The sequence below is a fragment of the Meleagris gallopavo genome, chromosome 9 (genome assembly GCF_905368555.1).
Source record: "Meleagris gallopavo chromosome 9, MGAL_WU_HG_1.1, whole genome shotgun sequence".
In the NCBI taxonomy this organism is placed as follows: domain Eukaryota; kingdom Metazoa; phylum Chordata; class Aves; order Galliformes; family Phasianidae; genus Meleagris; species Meleagris gallopavo.
In genome coordinates, this window is record NC_139412.1 from 2,162,091 (window position 1) to 2,189,976 (window position 27,886).

General features: G+C 42.3%; 1 protein-coding gene across 5 annotated transcripts; it reads right to left on the minus strand.

Moving 5' to 3' along the window:
- Nucleotides 1–287: 287 nt before the first annotated feature.
- On the minus strand, nucleotides 288–27,797 carry TAF1 (TATA-box binding protein associated factor 1). 5 transcript variants are annotated; one of them, XM_085230348.1, is made up of 39 exons: nucleotides 27,620–27,795; nucleotides 27,350–27,467; nucleotides 26,579–26,695; nucleotides 25,704–25,823; nucleotides 25,023–25,096; nucleotides 23,584–23,802; nucleotides 22,943–23,161; nucleotides 22,601–22,802; nucleotides 21,643–21,717; nucleotides 21,064–21,231; nucleotides 19,885–20,012; nucleotides 19,671–19,778; nucleotides 19,254–19,427; nucleotides 18,982–19,155; nucleotides 18,793–18,897; nucleotides 17,448–17,648; nucleotides 17,012–17,153; nucleotides 16,753–16,883; nucleotides 16,313–16,393; nucleotides 15,502–15,651; nucleotides 15,221–15,340; nucleotides 14,869–15,044; nucleotides 13,984–14,225; nucleotides 13,260–13,467; nucleotides 12,035–12,200; nucleotides 11,655–11,866; nucleotides 11,355–11,463; nucleotides 11,055–11,153; nucleotides 10,195–10,372; nucleotides 9,010–9,077; nucleotides 8,524–8,646; nucleotides 7,659–7,751; nucleotides 7,499–7,583; nucleotides 6,975–7,042; nucleotides 6,779–6,895; nucleotides 3,297–3,395; nucleotides 2,870–3,020; nucleotides 1,906–2,083; nucleotides 288–866 (listed from the first exon to the last, which is right to left on the minus strand). In XM_085230348.1, the coding sequence occupies exons 1-39, from the start codon at nucleotides 27,743–27,745 to the stop codon at nucleotides 650–652; spliced, it is 5,541 nt and encodes a 1,846-aa protein (XP_085086474.1). In that variant the 5' UTR covers nucleotides 27,746–27,795; the 3' UTR covers nucleotides 288–649. The 5 variants fall into 5 exon arrangements, with proteins under 5 accessions (XP_085086474.1, XP_085086473.1, XP_085086472.1 ...); XM_085230347.1 differs by having other exon boundaries at nucleotides 21,601–21,717; XM_085230346.1 differs by having other exon boundaries at nucleotides 21,589–21,717.
- Nucleotides 27,798–27,886: the final 89 nt, after the last annotated feature.

Below are 27,886 nucleotides of genomic sequence, written 5' to 3' on the forward strand. Positions count from 1 at the left end.
CTCTCTCTCTCTCTCACACACGGGTGCCGCAGCGGCAGTTTTGTCAGCTGAGGGATCGCTCCGCGCGGAGCCATTGCGACAAACGCGGCCGCACTGCGCATGCGCCGCTGGGCGCCTCCGCGGCACGTGCGGCTCGACGGTTGGGGGGGGGGGTGGACGACTGGGGCTAATTGCAACTTAAAATTAACAAACGGGGCAGCTGCTCGCTGCACGAAGCTGGAAGGCTGAGAGCACGCTCACGCTGCACTCCCTGTCACGAACCACACCTCCAAGAGATAAAGAAAGGCTTTATAAGTTATCAAACAAAGCGCAGGGTGTTTTATTCCAAGCAGCCTTCCTGTTCCCCGGCTGGACGTACACGAATCCAATAAATTATCTTACATCTATTAAAATGAAGAACAAATGGCAGTCTTCATTGGGATTCCAGAACCAATGAAGGTCACCACAGCCCCACCTTATTGTGCACCGTTCCCTCAGTCTCGTGTTTTAGAGCTGATTAAAACCATATAATATAAAATATTATATGAGAAGGCTGCTCCTTGTTAACACAGCGTTAATGCAGCACCAACGCTGTCCAAAGTGGGCCATCAGAAACCCAGGAGAGCAGCTCGGGCTGCGGTCACTGCAGGGACAAGCAGTGCTCAGGCAGTTATTCATCTGAGTCCAGGTCACTGTCTCCTGCAATGGAGTGAAAATCCTCACTGTCTTCCTCATCCTCAGACAGGTGCACCTGGCTTAACACGCTCGGTCCACAGCGCTGTTCTTCCTCTTCTTCCTCTTCCTCGGAGATCTCGTACCCCCCGATGCTGCTGAAGCTCGTATCCCTTGTGTTGGACTTTGGGTCTGGCTCTTCGTAGCTGCCGTAACTAGAAAAAAAAAAAGAGTATGCTCAGATTATGTCACATCAACAGTTCTCTGTTTAACTCCTGTAAAAGGTCCTTGGCTCGAGGTCCTCGAGGAACAACTCGGAATCACTGTGCATTTCTATTCTGTCAGCGGTCAGCTGTGTAAATTAAAAACCCAGCTCTCCTGAACCAACCCACTGCCAGCATCTTCTCCCTATCCTGTTGTACTCAGGGCAGGAAAAGCAACTGATTGCTTCTATCTGTCACCTTCAATGCAGATAGGAAGGCAGACAGTACAACAACCACCATCACAGCACGGCCCATCCACACGGCCAGTTGCTGAGGCACTGGGCTGGACAGACCATTCACCTCACCCAGCACAGCCCCCCTTTCTTACAGGGAGGTTTTGATCACCTCTGCGTGGACAGAACTTGCCTTTTGTTAGGCAGACAGTAGCAGCACTGAGGTACTGAATTCCAGAAGTGAAAAAAGAACAGAGAATCTACTGGCAATACTCTACGGAATGGACAGACTAGGAAAAGTCAGTCAGCATTTTCTTGAGCTGATGCAGAAAATAAAGCTGACATTGTCACATTTACGCCATTTTCTGAGAATGGAACTCCTTCCAAAGTGCTACAATCGCTATTCTTTTGTATGTCAGCTTCCTTTCAAGGAAGGAAATGCTTATTCTTACAGGAAAAATACCCATATATCAAGTTTATCAGCTAAATCATCTTTAACTTCAAAGGCACCTCAATTCCTGAGACAATCTAATACAGGTTTTATTTGCATTGCCTTCAAAAAACACTGTGCAAAGGAAATTAATTTAACTTACAAGGAAAAACATTTTTTCATTAGTTAAGTGTGTGAAAGCAAAACCAATTTCCTATCAAGAAGTTTACTTCAATTATGTCTCCACACTAAAGCAAGTGACAAAGTAACTTAAAAACCACACCAGATATTCTTCAGCTCTTTACAAAAAACACTTCGGAAACCTTTAAGAGAACAGATTTTGTTTTGAGGAAATAATTATTTTAACAAGATTCTCAGCTCTAATTACCTGATATTACTGTCCTCCATAACCTGAGATGTCTCCCCACCATCGCCCTCGTAAGACATCATGCTTTCTTCATTGTCCATGCCCATTCGTGTGTTCTCTTGAATAACGTGAGGCTGTTTAGGTCTCACTGCATTGGTCTCCACGTCTGAATCACTGCCACTCTCACTGAGCTGGATAGCTGTGTAATAAGCCAACATATGATCATAAATCAACTGTTCTGTTCTGTCAGGTACATACACTGTGTCTTTCTCTAAAGGATATGACATTGACTTAAGTAATGTATACAAAGTAGTATGTGGAAAACGTGCTACAAATGATACCTGGGAGGTCATGCCATTGACTGAAAACCCATTTCTGATGTAACTCACAAACAATCTAATCACCCCTACTACTCAAAAGGCCTTATTTGTCAACTCTGAATAACCTTCCACCGTTACCCCTTCAAAAGTTTCAGAAGCTATCTCCAAAAACTACCACATGTTTTGATGCACCACGATTTCCTTAGTGAAAATGGGAAAAAAAAAAACAGAAGAACCTTCAACCTCATTTTCCAGAACTCAGTAACACTGTCCACACTGTCCACACTACTTCACAACAAATGTTGTGCTATCTCTGAACTCTGCCCAATTCCACCGTGCACCACAAATTACCATCCTAGTCTTTTCTGAACCATTTGCAGTTTTACCTTACGAAATACAATCAAATAGATTTGTATTAACTCTGCTTCTTCCTGTGTCCATACTCATAATGCTCCTATTCAGCTTTAAGTTCCATTTGCAGTCATTTATTTTTCATCTTGCCCTTCAGCATCTTCCTTTGTGACTATTAGGGCACTTGGCCTACGTGTTCCAATTATGCTTTCTGCTCTCTAAGGTTTCTATTTGTGATGGAAATGTAAGAAGATTAGCTGTGTTTGTGAACAATCAGTTCTATTCAACCTTTTTATATAAAAAGAGAAACATACATGAGAAAGGATTATCGCCTTCTTCATCACTCCCATCATCATCATCCTCTCCATCTGACATGAGCAGATCTTCATACAGGACGCTGGCTTGGGGCTGCTGGGTCGATCCTTCTTCTTCATCAGCAAGGTCACCATCTGCATCTTCAACTTCCTAGGCCATACAGAATAGAGATGGTGAGATCAAACAACGCAGACATCGCTGCCATTTCCAGCACATGAATACAATGTAGAACATTGTTCACTCAGAATTGTTTTCTCGCTGCACAATGCTAGTATTTAAAACTACATTTAAGTGTCTGCTTTGTTATCAGTACTGCCATCCTTCAGGGTGCCAGATACAGCAGACAACCCTTACGATGGAGACTTCTACCACAAGGATGCAGGTTAATATCTAGATTGTGGCTGGGATTTCTGTAAATATACTCACTGGGGCTGGAGTCTTAGGTTTCCCATCATCATCCTCATCAAACCCTTCAATATCTACGTCAGAGTCTTCCTCGCCCAGCCTACCTCGCCCCTGGCGCATCTGAATGGGGAACACAAAGAGCAATACCAGTGAGGAAGGCACTACTGGTTGTGAGCCAAAGGCATGGCAGGCATCCAGACCACAACGGTGGGCAGGGAAACGAGAGGAGGGAGGAGAAAAAAACTAAAAATAACAAGAATAAGAGCAAAGATCATTTCTCTTTATCCTAAAATCTGGAAGCACACAGTATCCACATATCTTTACTTGGATGTGTTCATCTATGCAATCTCCAGCCTTAGAAGTGCCAGAGTTCTTTGTTTACCTTTTGTTTACCTAGATATTTCTGGAAAACACCACTAGATCTTAAAAAGTGAACATTTTCACAGGATGTTTTCAAAGCAGACACAGTTTCCATCAAGTCTTCTGCCCTTCTCTCCCATTCTTCTCCCAGTCACCATGAGCACAAAGCAGAGAGAACATGCAAATTCTGTCCCAAAGGCCATAAATTGGAAGCCTACAGAAAACCTGAAGACTTGCACAAATCTAGAAGGCATTCCCAAAGCCACAGCCAAAACAATAAATGAAATTGTTCCTACTCAGCCTCTGCTGGTCTGGATTGTTCAAGAATAGCTCCCACTAGTCTTTCTGATACTAGCTCCAATCTCGTGGCCCTCCTCACCTTCTTCCTCCTCCTATTTATTTTCATGCTCCTATTACTTCATCTCCTTCTGCTAGTTCCTCTCCTCTAACATATTGTTGTTGTTGTTTAATACTGAGTGAAGACTAAGGAAAATATCTGTGGTTACTGTAACCATTCATCATGATTTAATAGCTTTGAAGAGTCAGTGGTTTTGTGGATTTTTTTTTTCTTTTCCAATTACTGTGTATCCACTGTGGCAGCCATCTCTTCCCAGGTGTTCATGCAGCTTCTAATCATCACTGAATGCAAGTACAATAAGTTAATTATCATCCTTCAAAACTGTGGAGTGCACTTCACCATTTCCCTGTTCAGAACCTACAAGGGATTGCACATTAGCAGACTGCAGCTTGAGTCACCAGGTTTCTACTCCCAGAAGTAGTGAAGCAAACAAATAGTTGGCCTTAGGCAAAGTCTTTTGCAGCTTTTGATTCTCTACTCTTTGATTTGCAGTGTTGAAATTCCCAGTGCTCTTCACATTTTTCTTCTTCCACCAGAGCAGTCAAACTGAAGGAAATTGCATAGCTTTTGAAATGTGTTCCTTCTCTGCCTGGGAAACCTGCTGATCTTTGTTAGGTGAGGCTGAGATTTCAGAAGTAAATGCAAAATGCATTTCGTTGGCACAGTGTTGATGTTATTAAACACTGGTTCATCAAAATAAGCATTTATTCTTAAAAGAATGAACGTGGTAAAACAGTTGCTCACAATCTCAGGTTTGAGGTTTGCAAAACAGTAGATTTTAAAACTGAAGGCAGAACTTCTACACAGCACAATCCTGCAGAGGGAAACTCTAAAAGGATTAGACAGATCTATAGAGAATGGGCCTCTGCAGCTCATAAAGACCAATGGTCCACGTGCAGCTCCAGCTGAAGGTGCCTGGGCTGCTAATTGCCTGAGGCTTCAGTGTAAGCATCACTATATGTTGGCATCCCCTTACTTCTGGTCCCTGCCGGAGTCAGAAGACTCGGTTACATCAACCCTTGGTTTGACTTAGTATGGCCTTTTTCATGTTTCTACAGTAGAATTGGTATAACCACAAACACTGCTATTGGAAGTGGAAAAAAACTACTTTATCATATATGGAACAGTTAAGCTTCAGCTTTCAATCAATTCTGTGTCAATCACTGTCTCAAGAGTCCCTAAAACTAACACAACAGAGACAAATGGAGGTTTGGATAAAGTGCTCTAAAAGCTCTAGTTTGCATTTAATTAGCTTTTGAGGAGCTAATGAGAAACTACTAGATTAGGATTTTGATGAAATACCCTTATAACACAGTTTTAATATCATAACGTGCCTAAAAGCGTTAAGAGCAGAAGCAATACCACTTAAATTAGGCAAAACAGGCTTCCAAAGAATTTAAACAGACATCTAACATATAGACAGCTCTCTACTTGCTGCTTTTGCTTTTTACATTCTGGAATCCAATTCCTGAAGACACATATGGGGAGAGAAATATGAGTCACCATGACTACATCTGAACTAAAGCCAAGCAACCATCAGCAGACCTGCCATCTGTGACAAGTTTGGGAGCGTAGGAAGTGGGAGTGCACCTTCAGCCAAGAAGCACAGGGAAAGGGTGGCCATCAGATGACAAGGTCAGGGGAGGAGCTTCCTTCAGCAAACAGACCAAGAGCAGGCAACTAATAAGCAATTTTCACTGCTCAGGTCTCATTTCCTCCATCAATTTGGAAAAGAAAATAATCAGAATAGATAACGCTATTCTTGAGAAGGAAACCATCAAGTGGGAAAAGAATGGTGTTTTTGCCTTTCTTTCTCTAAGTATTGGGATAGTCCTTGACTCCATCTAATCGTGTCTGAAATGTTAAAGTATGTTAAATATTCCCCCCAACGTGTTTGTAGACTGCCATCCTGGCTCCAGCCCTGTAATCTTTATATATGTATCGCCCAAACAAATTTTAAACTTGTTTTTCTTCTTAAAAATAATCTTAATAGATACATAAATTGTTCTTGAACATCAAGACCCTCTTTTCTGCTCTGATTTCACTAAAGCTAAATGCATTTTCAGATGAAATCACAGGCATGCACAGAATAGAAAAATTAGTCATCTACAGTTGGGAAGAACAACTGCAAAGAAAGCTTTGCTCTGTCTTCCCACACTGAGCATGCAACATTTAGATTTTGATCATTCACTCTGGGTCTGTACAGAATAACTGACACACACACACTGCTGTTTGCTAATACAACAGCAATGAAGAGTCAAAAGTGTTATTGCCATCAGAAGCAAAGCAGAAAAATGAAAAGAATCTCAAAGAATGCAGAAAGTCGAGTCTGCTGACCACAGCAGGCATTCTTTGCTCACATCAGTCTCTTCAACAACAGCCTCACAAAACAGCTCTTCTGGCTTCTTCTCCAGCTACAGGACTGATGTCTTTCCTTGTGCTCTCCTTACCTTTTCACTGCTTGCCTTAGGTTTCTAACTGCTCCATTTACAGGTTTTGAATTTGCAATCGACATTCAGTTGTACCTGAATAGCTCACTTTAAAATCATTTTTGCAAGTTGCTGGGTAAATTGTCTTCTTTGTCTCAGGTGTCTCTTCCTCTAAAGCAGTGTAACTGCTTCTAACATTTATCCTTAAAACAGCTGCAAGCACAACAACCAACAAGACAGCCTACTAAAAGATAAACTGAAGACAGACTGAGAATAGTAAGCAAGAGGCACCTCTAGATAGAAATATTCAGAAGACTGAAACTCAAAAACACTGAAAACCTTGCTTGGACACTTACCTGTGGAGTGTAGGGACCTGGGGTCATAGGATCAAGACTTTCCAGATCTGCCTCCTCTAGTGCTGCTTCCTTAGCAGTAGAGATGTCTCTCTCAAGTTGAGTCAGGTGCTCATCATACTAAGAACAAAGAAGCTTGCTAAAGTTACAGAACAGAAAACTCAAAACACAAAATATTGCAATAGACTTGTTTACATACCTCAGCTAAAGTTTGATAACAGATGTTTACGATCTCCTGGGCTGTTTTTGTGTACTGACTGTCTGGCCCTGTAGTAATAAACAAATCTCTTTATGCATTCTGACATTTGTTCACTGCCAGCTGCTGAGACAGAAAGACTGGATTTGGTTACAGAGCTCTCATGAGACAGGTCCCTAAATCCCACTGCCCCCTCACTTTCTGATTTAGAGAGAAACAAAGTGGGGTTCACACTCAGCTAACAATGAGCAACCAGTTTATTCCAGCATCATTATTTGGGAGATAAAAGGTTGTATCCTGTCAAACAATTCACCAAAACAGGGATGTGTAGTGTTCCAAACAGTAAATAAGGCACCATGTGATAGTGAAAATGTCACTGTTTAAGCATCTCCTTTCTCAGCAAGAAAGGAAAGCAACAATCAGGTTCAGTTTTCAGAGCTTCAGGCTTTGACAGCACATCAGAACAGGTGCCCAGAGGTATTCATTTAAGGACAGAAGAAGACTGAAGCCTTATTTTCACCACCTACCATTGTACTTAATGCTGTTAGCAAGGACGAGGTTAACATCATCCAGGAAAGTCTCCCTGTTCTGGTATTTGTGTTTGGAGATATTCTGCAAGAGATTGTTACCCATTAAGTACCCAAGCCTGAACACTCCTCAAGTGGCTGTTCAGATCAAGCTACACACCTTGCAGATCGTCTCTAGATCCATTGGATTAGCAATGACCTTGTAATAATCAGGAACAAACTTTTTATTAACTGGATGATGAAATGGCCAAGACTGAAAGAAAGAAAACAGATACAACTGAGTGCTCAGCAAGAACAATCATTACTAGTACAGTAAACTTCGGTCTAATCTCACAGTGGGACTACTATAACACACTGATTTTACAGCTCTGTGTGGTGTGAAGGCACAGAAACACTGTAAGATCTTTTTCTAAACACAAGAAATGGTTAATAATAATAATAATAATAATAATAATAATAATAATAATAATAATGGGATCAACAAAGTTTTAAAGGGAACTGGTCATCAGTCTAACCACTACATGTTCCTGTTTTTTACTCCTTTAGACACAGATACATAGTCCATTTTATTGGTTAAGGTTAGGGGTTTTAGTACAAGACTAGGTGAAGTTGATCAATGAGAAATGAAACTGACTTTGGTTTGCACTTGTAAACTGTATCTGTGAGATCTCCAAAAGCAAGGACTACAATCAGTAGGAGAAAAATATGTTTTACAATGAAAATCCTTAATGAAGACCAATGATTCTCTACAAAAGAGAGGAAGACATTGGCATCATTAAGGATTAAGAGCAGCAGAAAAAGGACAGGAGCAGTGTCTTCACTTCTGGACCAATGCTCCAGTGAAAGGGGTCATTACAGAAGGGTCTGCCAATCAGAAAAACACAGGCCAGCACCCTGACACTGCACTCTTTTTTTTCCACAGAGCCTTAACAGCCACAAGATGTAAATTACCCTGTGATATGCAGCCAGAGCACTACCATCAGCATGTTTTGCACATCGTGCTCATGCATATACACACTACGTACATCTGGAACTGCCATCATCTTCTGAGTGACAATGTTATCCAAAATGAAGGAAAAGGCCACTTGGTCATCATCATCCAGGAGGGGATTGATTGCTTTCTCTAATCGAGCCAGCTTATCTTCTTTCTGCAACAAAAGTAAAGAAGCTCAGAGGTTGACCCCAAACTAATATCTGTTATTATCAGATAATCCGTACCTGATAAATTCCATTTTTAGGAAGAATCTTCCAACTAAGAGAGGGACATCACCTAAATATAAGCCTACACAAGGTAAAGTAATTGAAGTAATGAATGAGCATCAATTTTTTGAGAGCTGTGAACTGTAGAAAATTGTAAACATTCAAATACATCTTACAAAAAGTCAGGAAGTTCCCTTATTCTTCTCTCTTCATTGAAGCCTTGTGTTTTGCCTAGCCAAGACCTCTATCCTCAAGCATCCCCAAGCACCCCTCCCTCTCCACTCTGACCCCGACTCATTCACAAGACTTGCCTCCTTCAGCTTTTCATCACACAGATCCAGCATGGACTGAGATATCTGAGTCAGTGAGTGCTTCGGCCCTGCAAACACACAGCAAGAACAGTGAGATAGCTCTGGCTCTGATGGAAGCTCTTAGAACTCAGCAAGAATCAGTGAACACATCCTGATGTAATATTTCAAAGAATTACAAAGAGCATTTCCATAACAATATAAATTAATCTTTCCTCCCAAACATCACTACGTTTCTACTTTAGCTGGGAGTCTGTTCTCAAATATATCCGTAACACTGATGATAACTAAAGTTCAGCATGGATTTTAAGAGAGAGAAGATTATTTGCAGCAAATATTCACATTTCCTACTACACATTTTGCAAATTTTTAAGAAGTCCTGTGGGAAAGCAGCTGTATCTGTGAAACACTGGCTGCTAAGCCTTCCATCTCTTCCAAACTTTCAGAGTTTAAGTCTTAAAATGTCTGTTTCATTAAATCCAGTCAGTAAAACAGAATCATTGAGGAAGTCAAGATGGACATTTAAGGAATCCTCTGAAAACCAAAATCACTGCTCTAAATAATTTCACAACACACAAAAGAAATTATTTGCAACAGAATTATGGAAAAAACAGTCTCTTTAATTAGGTTAAAACGAGGAATTAGCTGTCAAAATAATAAAGGAAGCAGCAAAGACACGCAAAAAAGAAGCACCACTGTATCACCCCAACTGCTTCACGGCTCAGAGAGATTCAATGCAGCTGAAAAATATTTAGCTGCCAAATGAGTACTTTTTGGACAAAGATTTTTCTGTCAGCAGTCAGAATACAGTTGACTTACAGTTGCTCAGTGAATTGGCACTTTTTCCTAACAGCTGCATTATCTGCTTCAGAATCTTTGCTCGTTATTTTTTTTTTATGCCAGCTTTCTGACCTTTCCAAATAGGAAAAGAATTATTGCAACTAAGAAGCAAAAAGTGTAAAATCATTACAGTCAACTCTACCAGGAGCCGCACGTCCTAAGGCAACAGCTCCAAAAGGTGTGAATGATTCTTATTTGATAGATTTGATAGATCTTATTTGAAAGATTCAGTGTATGCTCTGCTAAAGCCCGTCAATGAGAAAAGAAGTTCACATTGTTTCTAAAAGATCCACTTCTCACACAAGCACAAAGCAACAACAGAGCTTCCCTGCACTGTTAACAGCTTACCATTGTATGTTGCACTGTTCTTAACAATTAGTTCCAGGTGTTCTCTGAACTCCTCCCGGGAAGGATATTGCCTCTTACGAACATTTTCACGCAAGGTCTGCAAATCCATAGGCCGAGTAATAATCTTATAATAATCTTTGACAACCTTTGGATTTACTGGCGTGTGAAAGGGATATGTCTGAAGGCAAGAAGAGAAAAAGGAATGTTTATTAATACAGCAGTAGTACAGTCAATCTCAATTTAACCTCCATAGGCACCGAAGTAGAAAGTTTTTAAGCACCCAGCTCTTTAATTGCATCAAGGAAAACATGATGAGCTCAGCTCCATGGTGGCTATTTTCTTCCTCCACAAAACGTTCTTTAATATCATTATGAGAAGGATTCTCAAATAAAATTGTTGTTTATGCAGAACTAAAGTTCCTTCTATTCTTTTATCAACTGCCTTCCTAGCAGGATAAATCAGCATGAGTCACAATAGCCAGGGATTTGAAAAATGTGAAAAGTTCTGAGGAAAAGATATTTCCCAGATCTCTCCAACTGACACAGGAAGGCAAAACAAATAAATGGTTCCTTCTGTGCTAGAACACCACAACACATTTCCCAAGGCTCAAAAGGCTTACAAAGTAAACAACCCAGACAATCTATGCTGACAACAGTTTTCCCAAACAACACTTGCAACACAATAACACAGAAAATAGGAACGAAAACAAGGAGTACTGGTTTGGACTCCCCATAGGTAGCACAGACAGCGCAGGGGGAGAGGTGGTATATTCATCCGAGGAAAAGTTTGCATAATTCTGGTGTATAATTCATTTTAACTGCGTTGCTCAAAAAGGTTTTGGTGTGTTAGCTTAGACTCACATTAGGAAGATCCCTCATATCATTGATGATGCCCTCCAAGATGGACGACAGCGTCACCATGGGATCTGTTCGACGTCGGTGGATGGACTTATGAGGACGCTTCAGAAAACAGAGGCAGAGAAGTTAAGGCAGCTCTAAAATGCAAAGTATTAACCTACAGAAGCCGTAGGCAATTCAGTTTACTGATGTTCTGGGTAGGTGTCTGTGGTGCACGCTGAGGATGTGCAGAAGTAAAACAACTGTCCAGTTGGTACAAACAGAAACAGACACTGCAATCAGCTCAGTAATGCCTTCACTCACATTCAGGTAGTCGCAGTGAACAGTTGTCCCTACTCGCCTCTTCTTCTTTGGAGGAAGCTGCTGCTTAGGAAACTTCAGGACCAGTGATTTCCTGCGAACCTCATCCGCACTAGTTTAAAAAAAAACAGCATAAACCTTTCTTTTGTGATCCCTCTTGTGATCCAAGCCCGTCTGTCCCTTAGTATTGACCGTGGTCAGTTACAGACACAATCAAAATTCAAGTAGTAACAGTCTGTGTAAAGCCCTGTCACTTCATTCCTGTGATTAATATGCATGTGAGTATTCAACTTCTTCCCTTACCTCTCTATCAGTTGCTTTCCAAGGACAATTTTTGTTCCTTCTACTTTGATGAGTTCTTCATTATCATTGTGAATGACTGTTTTTTCCAGCTCTTCCTCCTGCTCTTCTGTCATTGCAACAGGATTAGAAGGTGGGGCATTTGTTTGGTAGTAAAGAGGGCAGAATTTGTTAGTCCTCATATGGCCGATCGCACCACACGCTCCACATTTTAGCTACAAAGATATAAGAAAGGTGGCAGATAAGAATTCATACATGGAGTTCCAGTCTAGAGGCAGAGGATCATTAAAATCCCTTAGTCACACCTTTTGTACGTCACAGACCAGAACACTTCTCCAATACCCAAGATTTGTTAAGCATGCTTAAAACATGGATATGCTTACTTTCAGATCTGGACGTTCTTTCAATTTCTTGGGCTTCTTTTCTGGAGGGCCCTTGAGTTTCTCTTTCTCTTGGTTCCGTTTTAATCGCCGTAATTGTTCTTGGATCCTGCGCCGCTCCTTCCGCATCTCCTCGCGGTGCTGCTCATCAAATAGAGCAAACTTGCGACTGAAGGAGGAGAAAAAGAGAAAAAAAACACGTATCAAGATTTACCCACTGCTCTTCTGTCAATACAAATCCCTTTCCTGGGATTTGAACCTCTATCACTAAACTGGAGAAGTCAGAGCATGTAAGGCTAAGTTCTTTAGCTTCCGATATGATTGACGTTATTTTAGAACTTCAGTTAAACTCACAGTCTTCTAGCATAAATGTACTGTAAATAACATTAAGGTTATGAAATAAGCTATTCATTTTGTTTATTCAGTCTTTACTCAATCCCTTTACACATTATATTACACAGTATAACTGTATGACCAAATGTTATTTCTTTCCCTCAGAATCAAACAACGGACAAAACTCCTAATATCCTCTGAATGCACAGCTATGAAATCACCATTTCTCTGAATAATTACAGTGTCAGGCTTCTGCACTCACTTGTTTCAAATCATTGCCTTCTTGGAGTGTTGTGCAATCTTCACAAGCACCATTTCCAAATGCTTCACAAAGAAAACGGCATCATTTCATGGGTTAGAGGACTAAAGCCATAAGCAGTTTAACCAAAACTGCACGACTTTAGATGCCAAAGAAATAGAATGCCTAGTGCCACTCCACACAGCATTTTGAATTTCATGTATTGAAAGTGCAGAAAAAGACTGGTGATACCTTGGCTCATTGGGAGCTTTTTGATGGGAGCCAAGGAAAAGGGTCTGCTATGCACAGAAGTCAGATAGGTGCTATGAAAACAAACTAGAAAAGGGGCAGAATGGTTTCATGCAGCTTTCCAGACTTCTGTAGCCAGTAGAGAAATGCTTGAACTTCATCAGGTTTTTACTCCCTATTCCAATATCCCAAGCTCTTTGGAGCATTTGAAATTCAACCTTACTAAAGGAAAGTCTCCTTTGAAACAGCCATCAGCTCCTTCCTTCAATAGCAATTAATCTGGTAGTTCCAATTCAACTAAAATTGATTTTGTTTTTCATAAATACAAACTATCTACGGGATAATTCCTACTCACGAGAGTATGAGATAGTGTACAGGCAAGGAATAAAAAACCCTGATTGGTCTCACATGAACTCTTCATCTTTGGTAGTCCTTATGCGGCAGTAGGCATCGATGACAGAGGGCTTCCGGACTGTCTCACACCTCACATATTCCTTCCCATCCTCATCTCTGAACGTGCGATAGATCTTGAGGCGGCGCCCGGTGGCAGAGGAATTAAGGCTGGTTACTGAGGCAGTGTCATCATCTTTGTGGGAGTTTGCAGAGGCTCCTGAAGCTGATGTTACAAAGGAGGGTTTTGGTTGCCGTGAAAGAAATGATCTTTTCCCTGCCAGCTACAGACATGGCAGGTTGTCTGTCAGAATACACTTCAATACAGAGATCTATAAGAAATCCTGGCAACTGACTATTCCATTTGTCTCCAATTAACAAAATACACAATGCTACAGCCCATAAGTGTAACAGACTGAGATCTGCCTGCATGTACTGGCTGTATCTGTTTCTCAGACATGGTTGTAAATACACACAGAATCCAATGAGAGTACCACAAACTGGGTGCAAGCACATCCTTCTACTTATGAACTCATCTTGAAAAAAATTACTCAAAAAAATAATAAAAAAAAAAAGTGAGGAGGGAGGAACAAACAACCAAAGCTACTGGGCAAAGGCAACACTGTAAATGTATATTCAGCCAGTGAATGCTCAGGAGAAGGAAAAAGCCCTAGGTATGTGTCAATACTTTTACACTCTGAAAGGCAGGATTGGTCACATTCTGGTTGTTGCAGTTACTTACACAGCCCCTTTTTGTCTCTCCTGTCCTTTTTGCCCCTGTCTTTGTCATTCCCACTGTCTTCTCCCAAAAGCATCCTTTGCAACTCCTTTCGTTCCTGCTCTTCTCTCTCCCGAGAGAGCTGAGAACTAGTTTTCTTATTCTGTAACATATTCTCAATGTTCTTTCCCATCTCTTCAAAGTCACTGTCTTCAGCTGAACTGCTGTCTGTGTCTGTTGACAGGATCTCAGTGGATTCCAGAACCCTGAAACAGGAGGCACCTTGAATGTCAGTTACCTTCTCAGAAACACGAAAGTAAAAATGACACAGAGGTTTTAAAGTTAATGTTGCAAATCTCTAATAAGCTTGATGTATTCCCATCTCAGTCTTCCTGTAATCTACATGTCCAAATTATCAATTGTTCCAAGCCTGTCTTCTCCATCAACTCAATTTCTCTATCATCAACACTACCATATTCCCTCCCTCCTATCAGCTCTTGAGCCACAGCAAGAAATAACGCATGAAAAATGTGGCAGTCCTAAAGAATAGGACATAGACTTGAGAGTTGCCATTCAGTTGAGTTACAGCAAAAGAAAAGACAGACAAAAAAAATAAGAAGGAAAGAAAGCAAAGAAAATTGGCTGGTGAATTGATCTGTGAAACCCCTTGCACTATTTTATGTGGCAAGCCATGTGATTCATTCTGCCTTTCCAAGAGGTGTGTGACAGCAAAACACCAAAGCCAACCCTTAAGTTAACAGTAACAACCAAAGCCCCCTTTGTATTTTGTGGGCCCAACCAGACAAACCAACAGCTACACCACTACATATCAGAGAGCCCCAGGCATTCTGGACTTTCAAGGTGGAGACAGGGTGGGGTTCAAGCTGTAAACATCAGATAAGAACTCACTTATTTTGCAAATCAAAAATGCGCTGACACTCCTCTTTGTATCTCTCTTGATGTTCTGCTACAGAAAACCGAGAGCCACGTGCAAATTTGCTCATAGGACCTTCTCCTGAACGAGCCTGCTCTGTAGACATCGTGCGTACCACATCAATTACTTCCCACCGGGACAGCTTTTTTATCTGAGAAGAGGAAGGCAGAATAGAAATGGCTTTAGAGACATGCAACCAACGTAGCTGATGGTGGATTTCAACTTTCTTACCACACGACTAGAAAAGCGTACACCCCTTCCACCATCTGCTGCTGAAGCCATCAGTGAAGACAACTTTGTATTTATCTGCTACAGGTTCAGGCTCACCTCCTCCTCAGGCACTCCAAATTTACGCAGAAGCTGTTTGGCATTTTTGAGAGAAAGTCGACGAAGATCAGCATCTGTCCCAGTCACTGTCTTTTTCACGGGCTGGGGTTCCTTATCATCCTGTTCAGAGAAAGATACAGCCTGTGAACAACTTCACGTAAAAATCTTTCCCAGGGCCATTTTCAGGTGTTTTCTCCAACCAATACTCCATTTTACTCCCTTTCTCTTGCACAACTTCTCACTTACTGCTTCTTGTTCAAACCCAACCTCGGGAATGATACCTTTTGCTGAGTTGGTTTGTTTGGAATCTTCACATAAGAAAATCCTTCCCCACAACCAGTAGGATCTGCTACACCAGTCACTTCTAGAAGACATTTGCCCTTCATAGCAGCAATGAAGGCTCGTGTGGTGTTCCATGGAGCCGTGCGCACCTGCCAGCAAGGAAAGAAACACACCATAACAATCCTACTAAAACCACAGATAATTCCAAGCTTTTTAGTTTTCAATTCTTCCAATCACAGAACAGCTTGAGTTGTAAGGGACCTTAAAGATCATCCAGTTCCAACCCCCTTGCTGTGAGGTCTCCCTGCAGCCTTCTCTTCTCCAAGCTGAATAAGCTCAGCTATATCAACCTTCTTTCATTAGAGAATTGCTCCAGCCCTCTGATCATCTTTGAGGCCCTCCTCCGGGGGCCACTCCAACAGCTCCACATCTTTCTCACGTTGGTGGTGCCAGACCTGGATGCAGTACTCCAGATGGGGCCTCACGAGGCAGAGCAGAGGAGGACAACAACTTCCCTCACCCTGCTGGCCACCCCTCTTTCTGATGCAGCACAGGATACAGTTGTCCTTTCAGGCTGCAAATGCACTCTGCTGGCTCACGTGCAGCTTTTCATCCGCCAGAACTCCCAAGTCCTTCTCAGCAGGGCTGCTCTCTTAATCCAGACTGTACTTATCTGGGATTGCCCCAACCCAACTTCAACCCCTTGCACTCAGCCTTGTTAAACCTCACTGGGTTCACATGGGCCCGTTTTTCAAGCCAGCCCAGGTCCCTCTGGATGGCACCCCTTCCTTACATCACCCTGACAAGTACCTCATCATCAATCTTCATTTGGAAATCCTCTTCATTCTCTTCTTCTGGTGCAAAGAAGGATTTCTCCCCATAACCTGCATCCTGCAGAAAAACATTATACATGCTATTTTTCCTCCTTACAGTCCAGCCCTGTCACACACTGCTTACTTTATGCTGTAGAGGCCCAGCCAGAAATAAAAACACTTGCTTACAGCCTCCCTTTGCTACCTTTGACCATAGCTAGCTCAACATCTAAATACCAGGCATAAGTTCTTTGAGAGCTATTATATTCTTATCTCCCTTCTTGCACTGCAGAAAATTTAGCAAGTTGCCCAGTTGTCAGGGGACCAATCTGCCTACTACAGAGCACAATTAGCTTCAGGCTGAAGGTGTTTCCTAAACTCATCCTTCCCAAAACTATTTGTCAGTAACTTGCCTTAAAGCCAGCACGGAACATTTACCTTCAGTCGCTGCTCAGCTGCAATCATGCTGTAGTAAGCACAGCACTGCTCTGGGGATACCATTGCTCTGATCTCTTCCTCTGTTGGCAATCTGAAATCCGGCTTTAAAACCCACCAGTTGGAGTCCATCCCTGAAAAACACACAGATTAAATACATAGTAGTATCCTACAAATATCAGATGCCAACAATTTCTACTGTATTTCAAGATTTGGTATCCCTCTGCAGTGCTGGTATGCAAGTAGGGCAACTCTGAAGTACCTGTACGTTTGAAATCAGCACAGAGCTTGAGCCTCTTTCGGATGCTGCTCTCTGAGTGTGAGGGAAAGGCCTTCTTGATATCCTCCATGCGAATCCTCCGAGGACGGTCTCTGCTTTTCCAGAAGAGGCGGTAAATGAAAACCTACAGAAGTCCAAAGAAAGAACACAACAACACTGCAGAGATAGTGTAAGCAACGCTATTTTTACAGTGACTACTTCAGATTTCCTACTTAAAACTCACTGTTTCTTGTTAAGTTTACCTGGTAAGGTTTTTTAAGCCACACATCTGCTTCAAGTGCAGCCACTTTCGAGAACAACGTGGGAGAAACACGTCTTGAAATTTTCTATCTTATCACATTGGGAAGGTCCATGCTTTGAACAGAACATTACTTCCTCCAGAGACCCCTCAGATCCCCAAAGTACCTTTATCACATACCTGCAGAAAATCTCTGATGTGGGTGTTGGCTCGTTTAGAGTTTGGACCGGGTACTTCATAAAGTGGGCACTCCTGGCCAACTACAAAAATATCCACTAATTCTCGGACATAATAGCCTTGTCGTGTCCGGATAATCAGGAAATCTGTCTCAGGCATCTTATGTAAATAGATAGGAGCCCGGAAAAGGTTGTTTTCGAATGCCTAACAAGAGAAACAAAGCAAGGTTTGAGAGTTAGGTTTTGATCAAATTTTCTCCATGAAAAGTATCTCAAAACAAACCAAAATGCCCAATCATTCTAACAGTACACCATCGTTAGTAACAGTGCATGCAGTCACAATGTTCCCTGCTTGTTAAGAGAATAACCAAGGATGAAGCACAACATAACAAAACTTAGAACAAATGCAGAAAGAGATTGGAGGACTCTTTGGATTTACCTTTAAGGAGGTACTTTAAAGAAAGAACAAGAAGGACAAATACAAGGAAGAATGCAAGAACGATAGAAAAGAGCCCATAACACCCTCACAACTTGGGAATAGAAGGCAATAGAAGTAAAGTCTGAAGGCTTTGTTCAGAAATCAACGCTGCAAGAACCTAACCAGAAAGATAGAGTGCAGCAGAGTTCAGCCTTTGAAGGTAAGAGAACTTAAATGAGCAACAAGGCACTGGACTGAGCTTCCAGAAGCCCTGGTTTACCCATGATGAAGTCCTCTTTGGCTTGAACAACTAGCATTATTAGTTCTGTGATTATTCTCTAATACAGAACTTCATATTATTACTTTTCTTCCTGTGTTACAGTCATGGACAGAATTATTGCTGCGGCAAAAGCAACTAGCCTGATTTTCTGGACTGATTTTCACATTTATCATAGTCGTTGTAACCAGTTGTTCCTTACAACATTCTTAATTTGTCACCTCACCTCAACTGCATGTGTTTTAACAACACATAAAGGCTCATCATAGCAGAATTCTTCTCACCTGTCTAGTATCTAAGTGGCACCCAGCAGACAACAGTGCAATTCTCAGAAAGAACACATGTTTTTGCTCACACACTATGAATCATGATAAATCCTTGTTTTCTGTCCCCTCTGGCTTAACTGAATTTGCCAGCATTCAAGCAGTTTTGGCCTTCTATTTAGATTTCTCTAATAGCAGTACTTGTAATGTCATTACAGAGCAAAGGAGGAAAGATTCACCTCCTGCAATTCCTACAAAATTTTGAAAACCACACAACAAAAAGACATTTAAAAAAAATAAAAATAAAGGCCAACAACTGCACTATTATCTGTAAACGCAGAGACTTAAACCAAAAATTAAACGGATAATCTGGAACACCTGTTCTTCTCACCTGTAGAAGCTGGCCTGGATGCAGAGAACCCAGGAATGGAGAAGTATGACAATAAACAGTCTCTCCATATTTACAGTCTGGAGCTCCAGGATCTTTGCCAGGTTTCTGCAACATGCAGTGAAAGTACAATTAGCACTCAGCAAGAGGCAGAAGAAAATTACTGCCCAACAGCAAAACTTATACACTCACCCTTTTGTAGTAATTTTTAATCTTCGTTGCCATGCCAACCTGCATCATTAAAGGAGCATTTTCCTCACTGTATTCAGCAAGAATGAGATCTCCATCTTTGCCAGTCAGGTCCTGCGGTGTGCGCATGAAGAACATCTCACCCCCCCCAGAAGCCTGACGCTCCTGCTCTCTCATCTGTGCCAAAGACAGCATCAGGAAAACAGCACATTAAATAGATCTGCTGTGCAAATGGAGCCACAGCAGACATTATACACAGCGAAGAAGAACTGTACCTTAGCTTTCTTTTTTATGTGCTTCAGTAGAGGTTGCACAGCATGGGGCCCTGGCTGGGACAGGGCACCAAAAGAGTATTTCTTCAGGGGAGGGCGATGAAATTGTCGAAGCTTCATAGGACCCATATGGGTGGGAAAGAATGGCTGGCGAAGTTCCACTGCTGGAATAGAGTGCTGACACAGGAACAAAGTAGATATTAAGAAAGAATGACACACAGCATCCAGTTCAGCTGATCCTTACATAAGAGAACCTAGTAATAATTTTAGGTCTGCTGGTAGTAATACCAGTGCATTCAAACTCACTTATCGTCGTACATGTTACTCTTTGACAAAAAGTGCTTCTCAATCTTATTTTCAGCTAGAAGGTTCATGAAGACAATCCATGTCTCACTCTATATGCAGTGCTGCTGTGACTACCTGGATGATGTTGCCTCCAAAGGTTCCTCGAAGTCCCTGCTGCTTAGGGTAGTAAAACTCATCATTGGAGAGGTTCCAGGGATCCTTCACCTCCGGCTGGGACATGTTCTAATCAGTGTTAAACAGAGAGTGAAACAAGTGTCAAATAAACACATAAATCAGTCACTTCTTTCAGGTCATTCCCAACCTGCAAAACATTAAAGCTTATCCTAACCTGTTGTGGTTCCTCCTTTATGACACCTGTTTTTCCCAACAGTATTCGGCTCTTCTTTAGAGAAGATTCTTTCTTGTTTTCCTTGGATGGAGAGTTCAAAGTCATTTCTTCCTTTTCATCAGGAATTTCTAAAAAGACAAGTAAACATACTGAAGGCTCTCCTCCTATAGTGTCCCTTTTCAGTATCACAACTTCCTGCAAAGCTGCAGCTTGGTCAAGTCTTTTTTGCCCTTTCGTTCAGTTTCTGAGGTGAATTTTTGTGAGGTATACATTGTTCCAGAGAAGATCCAACAAACGTGGGGTATCCATTGCAATACAGTTTACTAACAACAAGAAACAGCATCTGTTCTGCCAAAGCTGTTCTAAAGAGTTGAGGGTCAAGATCAAAGAAGTACCAAGTTTGGAATTTTTTGTTGTTTTGTACTTTAACAAAGCTGAAATTATGAGTGGTTGTCAAGGCTTCAGTCTAATAGCAAAACACTCCAATCAGCACAGAGAAATTCTTGTAACTGCCTCCACTTTCCTGAGAAAGGAAATGCAATCCAGACTATAGCATAGAGACTTACAAAAGGCTGCCTGAAGATTCCAAGACATAGATTTAAGAAAAGGTTATGATTTTAGGAGTCCAAATCAGACAAAAATCTTGCCAGCTTGTAGCAGTATAAGCACTGCATACATTCAAACTCCAGGAGTACTGACTAAGTGTGCAGTAGTAGTGAAAATGCTGTCAGGTATTATGCAGAATCCTTGCTCCCACGTGCCATTACTGTAGCCTGAAAAAGGCTTAGGATTCTACTTCTTCAGGCTTTCATTACAACCCATTCTGAGAATGGCACGGGCTAGCTTGTGGTTTACTTCTCTCCCCTCCCTCTTCAAACCAACATGCCTGCAAGTAAAATTAAGACAGTTGGTTCTAAACCACACCAGGAGTCAGATCACTTGAATTTAAGTCTGAGGACATCAGTGTTTACTCTCCCGTTGCTGCAATTATCCTGGGAGCAGAAAGTGCTTGCCTAATTGGCTTTCGATCACTTGCAAATTATTTTCAAAAGTCAGTACAAAGAAAGGCCGTAAGGATTGACCCAGATCATTTATTTCCATTACACTGCAATTATAAATCCTTGCTTCTACTCCCACTTGCATTTTCCCATTTGAGTCAAATTTCTGGATGCCACATACCTAGAATTATGTTTTCATCATTTGGATCAAGTGTCAAGACGGGGGGATCCAAGTAGGTCTCCATTGCCTGATCATCCCAGATGATATTGTCTTCCCACCGGCCATATACTAACTCTTCATTATCAATTGGGAAAATGGAGTACCAGGGCTTGTCTTCATCCAGGGAAACTGCAACAACCATAAGACAGAAATTTTTACATGCAAGCTTGGCAGAAATCCATTTTAGAGCTCATCCTTCACATCATCTTTACTCAACTTTCCCAATCTTTCTGGGTATTCTGAGACAGGAACTCTCAAAGGCAAAAGAAAACTGAACTTGGAAGCAAAGAGGAAGCAGTCAATTAAGAGATTTTGCTCCTCTGAAACATGGAGAATCTCTAAGAATGAAACAGCAGGGCTTTAACAGGCTTTAAAGCAAACATGCATCACTTTTGTCTACACCTTGTCACCAAAAGAGGACCCCACTACTACAAAGAACACAGAGAAGCATATGTTACGTGCACCTATTCACAGGGGGAAAATTACCATCCTTGTTACCTTGCTGTTCAGGGGTTTGCTTTTCTTTGCCCTTTGCCATACCTAGGACTCCTGCTACACCTGGTTTCTGTGTTAGAGGAAGGGGTGGATTGAGTAAAGAGCCACTGCGGTTCAACCCTAGAAAAAAGGAAAACAAAAGTAACATTAGCTTGAATTTGAGTCAGGGAGGTATTGCAGGTACCTGTTCTCAAATCAGCACTTAGTGATGCACGAAGAGTGATTTCCATTTGGAATTAGGATGGGTCTACTCCTATCATAACAAACATGATGTCATTAGTATGGGTAAGACTAACTTAGACAAAGTTCACCCACAGCTCACTGCTGGACTCTCCAGCCTTTTCAAAATTACGTTTGGCAACATCTGCGTATGCTGCACAACAATGCATAAAGTGCATTTCTGTGTGGTCCTTATGAAAGGGAGAGGCTCTGTGCAGACAGTTACCACTAACAGAACAGTTGGTCTGGCCTACAGCAGCTTCCCATCTGATCTCAAGCTTGAAAATGACAGCCAAGCAGACATGAAGGAATTGTTCTGCAGAGCGTGCCTGCCCTGATCCCTTGTCATTCTACCAGGGCAGACTAACTCACATATGTCCACATCACGTGTGCCACTTAAGTTTATACTCACGGTAGGTATAAGACGTAACACAAGTGAATGGACTAATCATGTTTAGGATGAACTGTAGCTTTTGATGGGAACAACACAGTCAGTCCAGGCTGGACAGACCAGGTACAGCTGCTCTAACATGAAATTATAATAAAAAGCTATGTAGGGTGCCTCTTCCCAGATCCTCAGCATTTTGTATCAGTAGCTGAACAGCAAAGAATTGATGCTGGCACCCACCAAAGATAGATGTGATATAAGTTGATGTTCCCATTTGGTTTTCCTTGTAGAAGCAAGGCAAGACATAAGAAACACATTAAGAATTACATTCTGTATTTGAGAGGAAAGCATGCAATCAGTCAGCTCAATTACAGTTCATATCAGATCATTACTTACCTTGTTGGGCATTGTATGCAGTGGCATTTCTAGTCATGCTTGATGGCAGCCAGCCTGCCAAACTCGCCCGCTGTGTTTTTGTTCCTTTGTGTTTGACATCTTCTCCATTCCATATAACATCATCTTCCCACTGGAGCTGTGTCACCATAAGGAAGTGTTCATCAGCTAGCAGATCATCCTTCTCATCCACCAATTCCGCATCCTGGAAGGAAAGAATAGTTTTCTGAATACTGACATGGACTTTACACTTTCAAGCTAGAGGAAAAAAAAAAAAAGAAGTCTCATACTGTATGCTGCACAGCCATCCTCCAGAGCCACACACACCCCCAGTTACCCTCTCACCTTCTCATCTGTCTGTCCTTTAACCTCCTGCTCTGTCTTCTCTTTCAGCTTGAAACCATAATCAAATCCACTGCCATCTTCTGGGATTCCCAGCATGTCATACCAGAGCTGTGCTGGGCCATAGCGCCATTCTGCCACTTTAGGCTTTGTGTCTGTCACCTTGTCTGTATCACCAGCTGACTGAGAAAATTTTGATTCCACAGGAGCCATCATAGTAATCTAAAGCATAGCAAATTAGGGAATGGTTATAGTAATGATCTACGTATCAGGAACAGGTTTATCCTTCCAAGTTGCCCAGCTCGTTCTCAGAGGACAAAAGTGTATCTAAGAAATGCTTTTCCATACTTACTAGCTGCCTTAATGTTCTGCAATTAGACATTCAAGAACACAGATTTCTTCTTGATACAAAGAGGATAAGCTCTCCTATTGATCCTGTACCATGGATGCAGCCTTCTTAGTAAGAAGCAATCACCTGAAGTCACTGACCAGTATCTGGAGAGGAGCTTCTGCATTACTGGAATACAAGTCAACCCTGTCCTCCAGCTTGATTCCAGAGGAAAAGCTCTTTACTCTAGAAAATGCTGTCCAATCCACCACTACTCCCAGTGCTAGCTGGTAACCCTAAGTCTCAGATATCCCACCTCATCATCTGAAAGGCACTGCTCAGGAGGAGGAGGGGCAGCAAACTCATATTCCCAGGGAGATTTTCCTTCCGTTCCGCTCTCAGCTACAACTTCACCCTCCTGTATCTGCACTTCTTGTGCCAGCTCCCGATGCTTCTTCTTGCGCTTCCTTCGGGCGCTCCGCCAAACTGATGGGATATTCTTTCCAGGGCCGAAGAGACGGAGGAAACGCAGCACCTGAAATAGAAAGAAAGCACTGTGGAATGATGGCCTTTCTTTCCCCCAGCTGAAAAGCAACAGTGAAGGAGAACATCCTGAAATTCGGAGGCTTGATCTGTACTACAATCCCAAGCCCCTAACAATCAACCGTTTCATTGCTATGCTTCAAAAAAGTTACTGAGCCATCTGGTTGATAATAAGCATTAAAAAAAATTAACACTTGGAAATTATTTTTATTTCAAACCATCACGGCTTTCAAAAGATGTGGAGACTGAAGAAGAGACAACAGTGATCAGGAACACAGACAAAGCTAAAAGACTTAGATAAAGCACTGATTTCTTAAGCAACCAGAGACAAATACTGTTAACATTGATCAGTCTCTGACATCACAAGTCGAGCACCAAATCAAAACAAAAAAAACACCAGATTTTCATAAGCTAAGAGAGCAGCAAGTGATTTGGAAGAAGACAGATCTAACTTTGGTGTTAGAGACCCACCCGGATATCTAACAGACAGAGATGAGCTAACTCATTAAAACATGGGATATAAACAAGCAAGACCCTTAGCTTCTTAAATAAAGCCTATGATGGAGGCATTCTCAAAACCAAGCTATCCCAGCTGGCAATGATCTGTTTGGAATCTGTAAGCTCATCTTTACCTTCCCTTCCCTCTCACATTTCCTCTCCTCTTGACAGTTTTTAAGTATTCAAACTAATTAATTGAACACAACAAACACACTTGCTGCCTGGGAGACCTTTAAGAAGTACTGTAATAAATCTGTTTTCTGAAAAAAGAAAAAAGTTTAGAATTGCAAAGAGTTGAGGGCTAACAGTGAAGATTTAAAATCATTCCTACAACCAATTTCTTATTGTTCCAATCTCTGATCCATACTTGAAGATTTAAGTAAAGGATACAAACTTTACAATTTTTTTGAGTAAGTCCATATCAAGTTTAGAACAGCATGAAGGGAAATTCACATTTAGCAGAAAGGAAAGTCTCAGAGAATAGCAAATACTACTTCACACCCTCATTTCTACGAGGCTTTTTAACAGGCTCTTGCATACATCAGGGAAAGCACTGCAGTCTGGAAACAACAGTAGACAGAAACTAAACCAAAAAGTAACGAGATGAGCAAGACCAGCTATGCAATTACCTGTTATATATCCTTAATATGGTACGATTCATTCTTAAAAAGCTCACACGACAGTTTCTGTCACTTTGCCATATTTTAACAATACCTTGCCTGGTCGAAATTCCGGGAAGAGTTCTGTAACACTTGGCAACAGCTTGGAAGCATCTCGCTGCATGACTCCTGCAAGAGGAAGTGTGAGTTTGTCTTCTTGGATTCTGCCTGTCCAGATTCTTGAGGTCCCAACTCTGACTCAGAATCAGAGCTGCTGCTGAAATCCACCTTGTTGGAGGCAGCAGAGGAAGGAGCAGTGATGGAGAGCAAAATGATACCATCCCCCATCTTCAATACTATGATAGAACAAACACTGTATAAACAGATTTTCTCCCTGTACACATAATGCCACATCTACCTTTTACACCATGTTATGAAAAAATCAAGCCTTTGTAGATGTTATGAATACAATTTTGTTTAATCTTTCATTTTATTTATGCACTCCAGGTGAATCTCCCAGCCACAACTGATAGAATGAGATAAAAAAAGCAGCTCCATCGTGAACATCAGTATTTTAGCAGTCATTAAGTCGTAAGAAATATCACACTTTCCCCTGAGTACAGGAGCTCATCTCAGACAGTCCCATGACACCGTATCAGGACAAAGTCTCACCTTCTGATTCAGTCTTCAGACAGAATTTTGATGACGTGTGGGTCCTTCCCAAACTGCTACACAGCAATGTTTGCTTCCTTCAGACACTCACATTGCCAGCGGGAAGAAGGAAATATTCACTCACCAGTGGCAGCTGCATCCTTTTCATCTTCTTTCTTTCCAGGCACTGGAGGTGGTGGTGGTGGCGGCATCAGCTTGGAATCAATATCTTCACAGTCAGCATCATAATCATCCTCATCTTCATCTAACCAGGTAGGAGACAAGGCCGTACATTAAGCTGACTACAAAGGGGAGCAAAACAACCTTCCCATCTGTACTATCTCATATCTGTCCCAACCTGTTGAGAAGACCGTGCCCCTTCATTAGTCCATTCTCATTTCTTAACTAAAACTTTTATCAGTTCAGCTTCCTTCGCATTAATTTGCAATATTGGAACCTATGACACTTAAAGGAAACTTATATAGGAACTTAAAAGAGAAAGCCACACGTCTGAAAATCCGCTTCTGCTGCACAGAGATCTCGGGCACCAACAAAAGAACTGAAGTGCTTTCTGGGGAAAAAGTGCTCTCCTTTGAAAAAAGAAATCAAAGGCAAAAAAGGAGAGAGGCTACGACTGACGTTACACTCCAAGGGTCCAGGACCTCTATTCTACCTTTGATTATCTCTGGGAAGCACCTGACAGCCTTAATAACTCTTTTCCTAAGAACAGGGGTTAAAGAAATATGAGCAAGAATTAGTATTGTCTGCAGAAGATCCCAAAAGAAGGATGTTTGTTTCTCTTGAGTGTAGTTTAACTCCGATGTAGAACTCATTATTTGAAATAGGAAGACAGCAAGCAGTGGCTTTATCCTGTGAATGCGGTTTCACAAAAGCTTTTATTTTGCTTCTTGAAACAATGAGTGAAAAGGCACAATAACACCCATCAAGAGAACTGCTGCTAATGCCAACTGCCCCAAGACACACTCAACTAGATAGAGCTGTAATGTTCATCCCATTTACCTTGTCTTCCAATCGGCTGCAGGCTGCCCATTGCCTGCTTATACCGACGGCTTTCATCTTCTGCCACTTCATTAATATCTGAGTAATCAACAGCGTCTTCTGTGCTCTTAACCCAACCTATGGAGAAAAATATCTGATCGAACAAAGCATTATCCCAGTCATCATGTCCGACTTCACTATACACCCTATGCTTCCTTTTTCTTACAGGAATAAAAAGATTTAATTAGCTTTCCACATGAGAAAATTTTCTCCCCGTTCCAACCAAAAGCTCTGAATTTCTGCTACAGACTTACAGGAAACAAGCTTTAGCACAAGAAGTGCCTTTCACTTAGCCAATGAAACTGTTAGAGAAGCTCATGAACAAATAAACAAAGATGAGGTACAATAACAGGCTATGCATTAAATAGGCTTGCAAGTGTTCAACACAAGAGTTTAACACAGGAGAAAACACTTAATGAGGAAGAGAAACGGATATGATGGAAAAAGCTAAAACTTGTAAAAGAGAACGCATGAACAGGGAGCAATTGATAGGATGGGGTTCGTTCTGCCGAGAAAAAGAAAGAAAGGCTTTTGCCAGAGAACCTGTCAGCAGGCACCGTGCTACTGCCTGCAGCCCAGCCGACCCAGGCGCAGCCTTTCCTCTCTAAGGGGAGCTCTGACACTGCCGTTCAGCTGCAGGTACCCCACGGAACCACAAAAACATTTGGAAACAAGCTTGGAAAAGGCCCGCAAGTCCATCCGGTCCAACCCTCCACCACCCCACTGCCTGACCTTCCTCATCCAGCTGAGCTCCGTCAGCCTCCGCGCTCTCGTCCTCGCTGGCTGTGATCTCAGTGATCAGGTTGCCCAGTCCGAGGGCACCCAACCCGGCCAGGTGCTTCTTGGACTCCTGGAGAGATCAGAGCCGCGTCCCAACATCGCGGAGGCTCCTCCGCCTCCCCCGCCCCAGCCCGGTGCCGGCAGCCCCCGCTCGGCTCCCACCGCCCCTCCGAGGCCTCCCCTCGGCCCCCTCCGCCGCAGCACCGCAGCCGGCTGCGCTACCTTGTCGAGGACGCTGTCCCCTTCGAGCTGCCCGGCCTCATTGATGTTGCCGAAGAGGAAGCCGGCCAGCGAGAACGGCTCCGCGCGGCCGCCATCCGCCTCCTCCTCGCTCTCCGAGTCCGACATCGCGGCGGCGGCGCCGGGCCGGAAGCGGAAGTGGGCGGTGCGCTGAGAGCGACGGTGCCGCGCAGCGCCTCCGAGGTTTCGTGCGCTCACAGCACCCCCTGGCGGCCGCGCCGCGCAGACCTCCGAGCGGGAAGCGAGAAT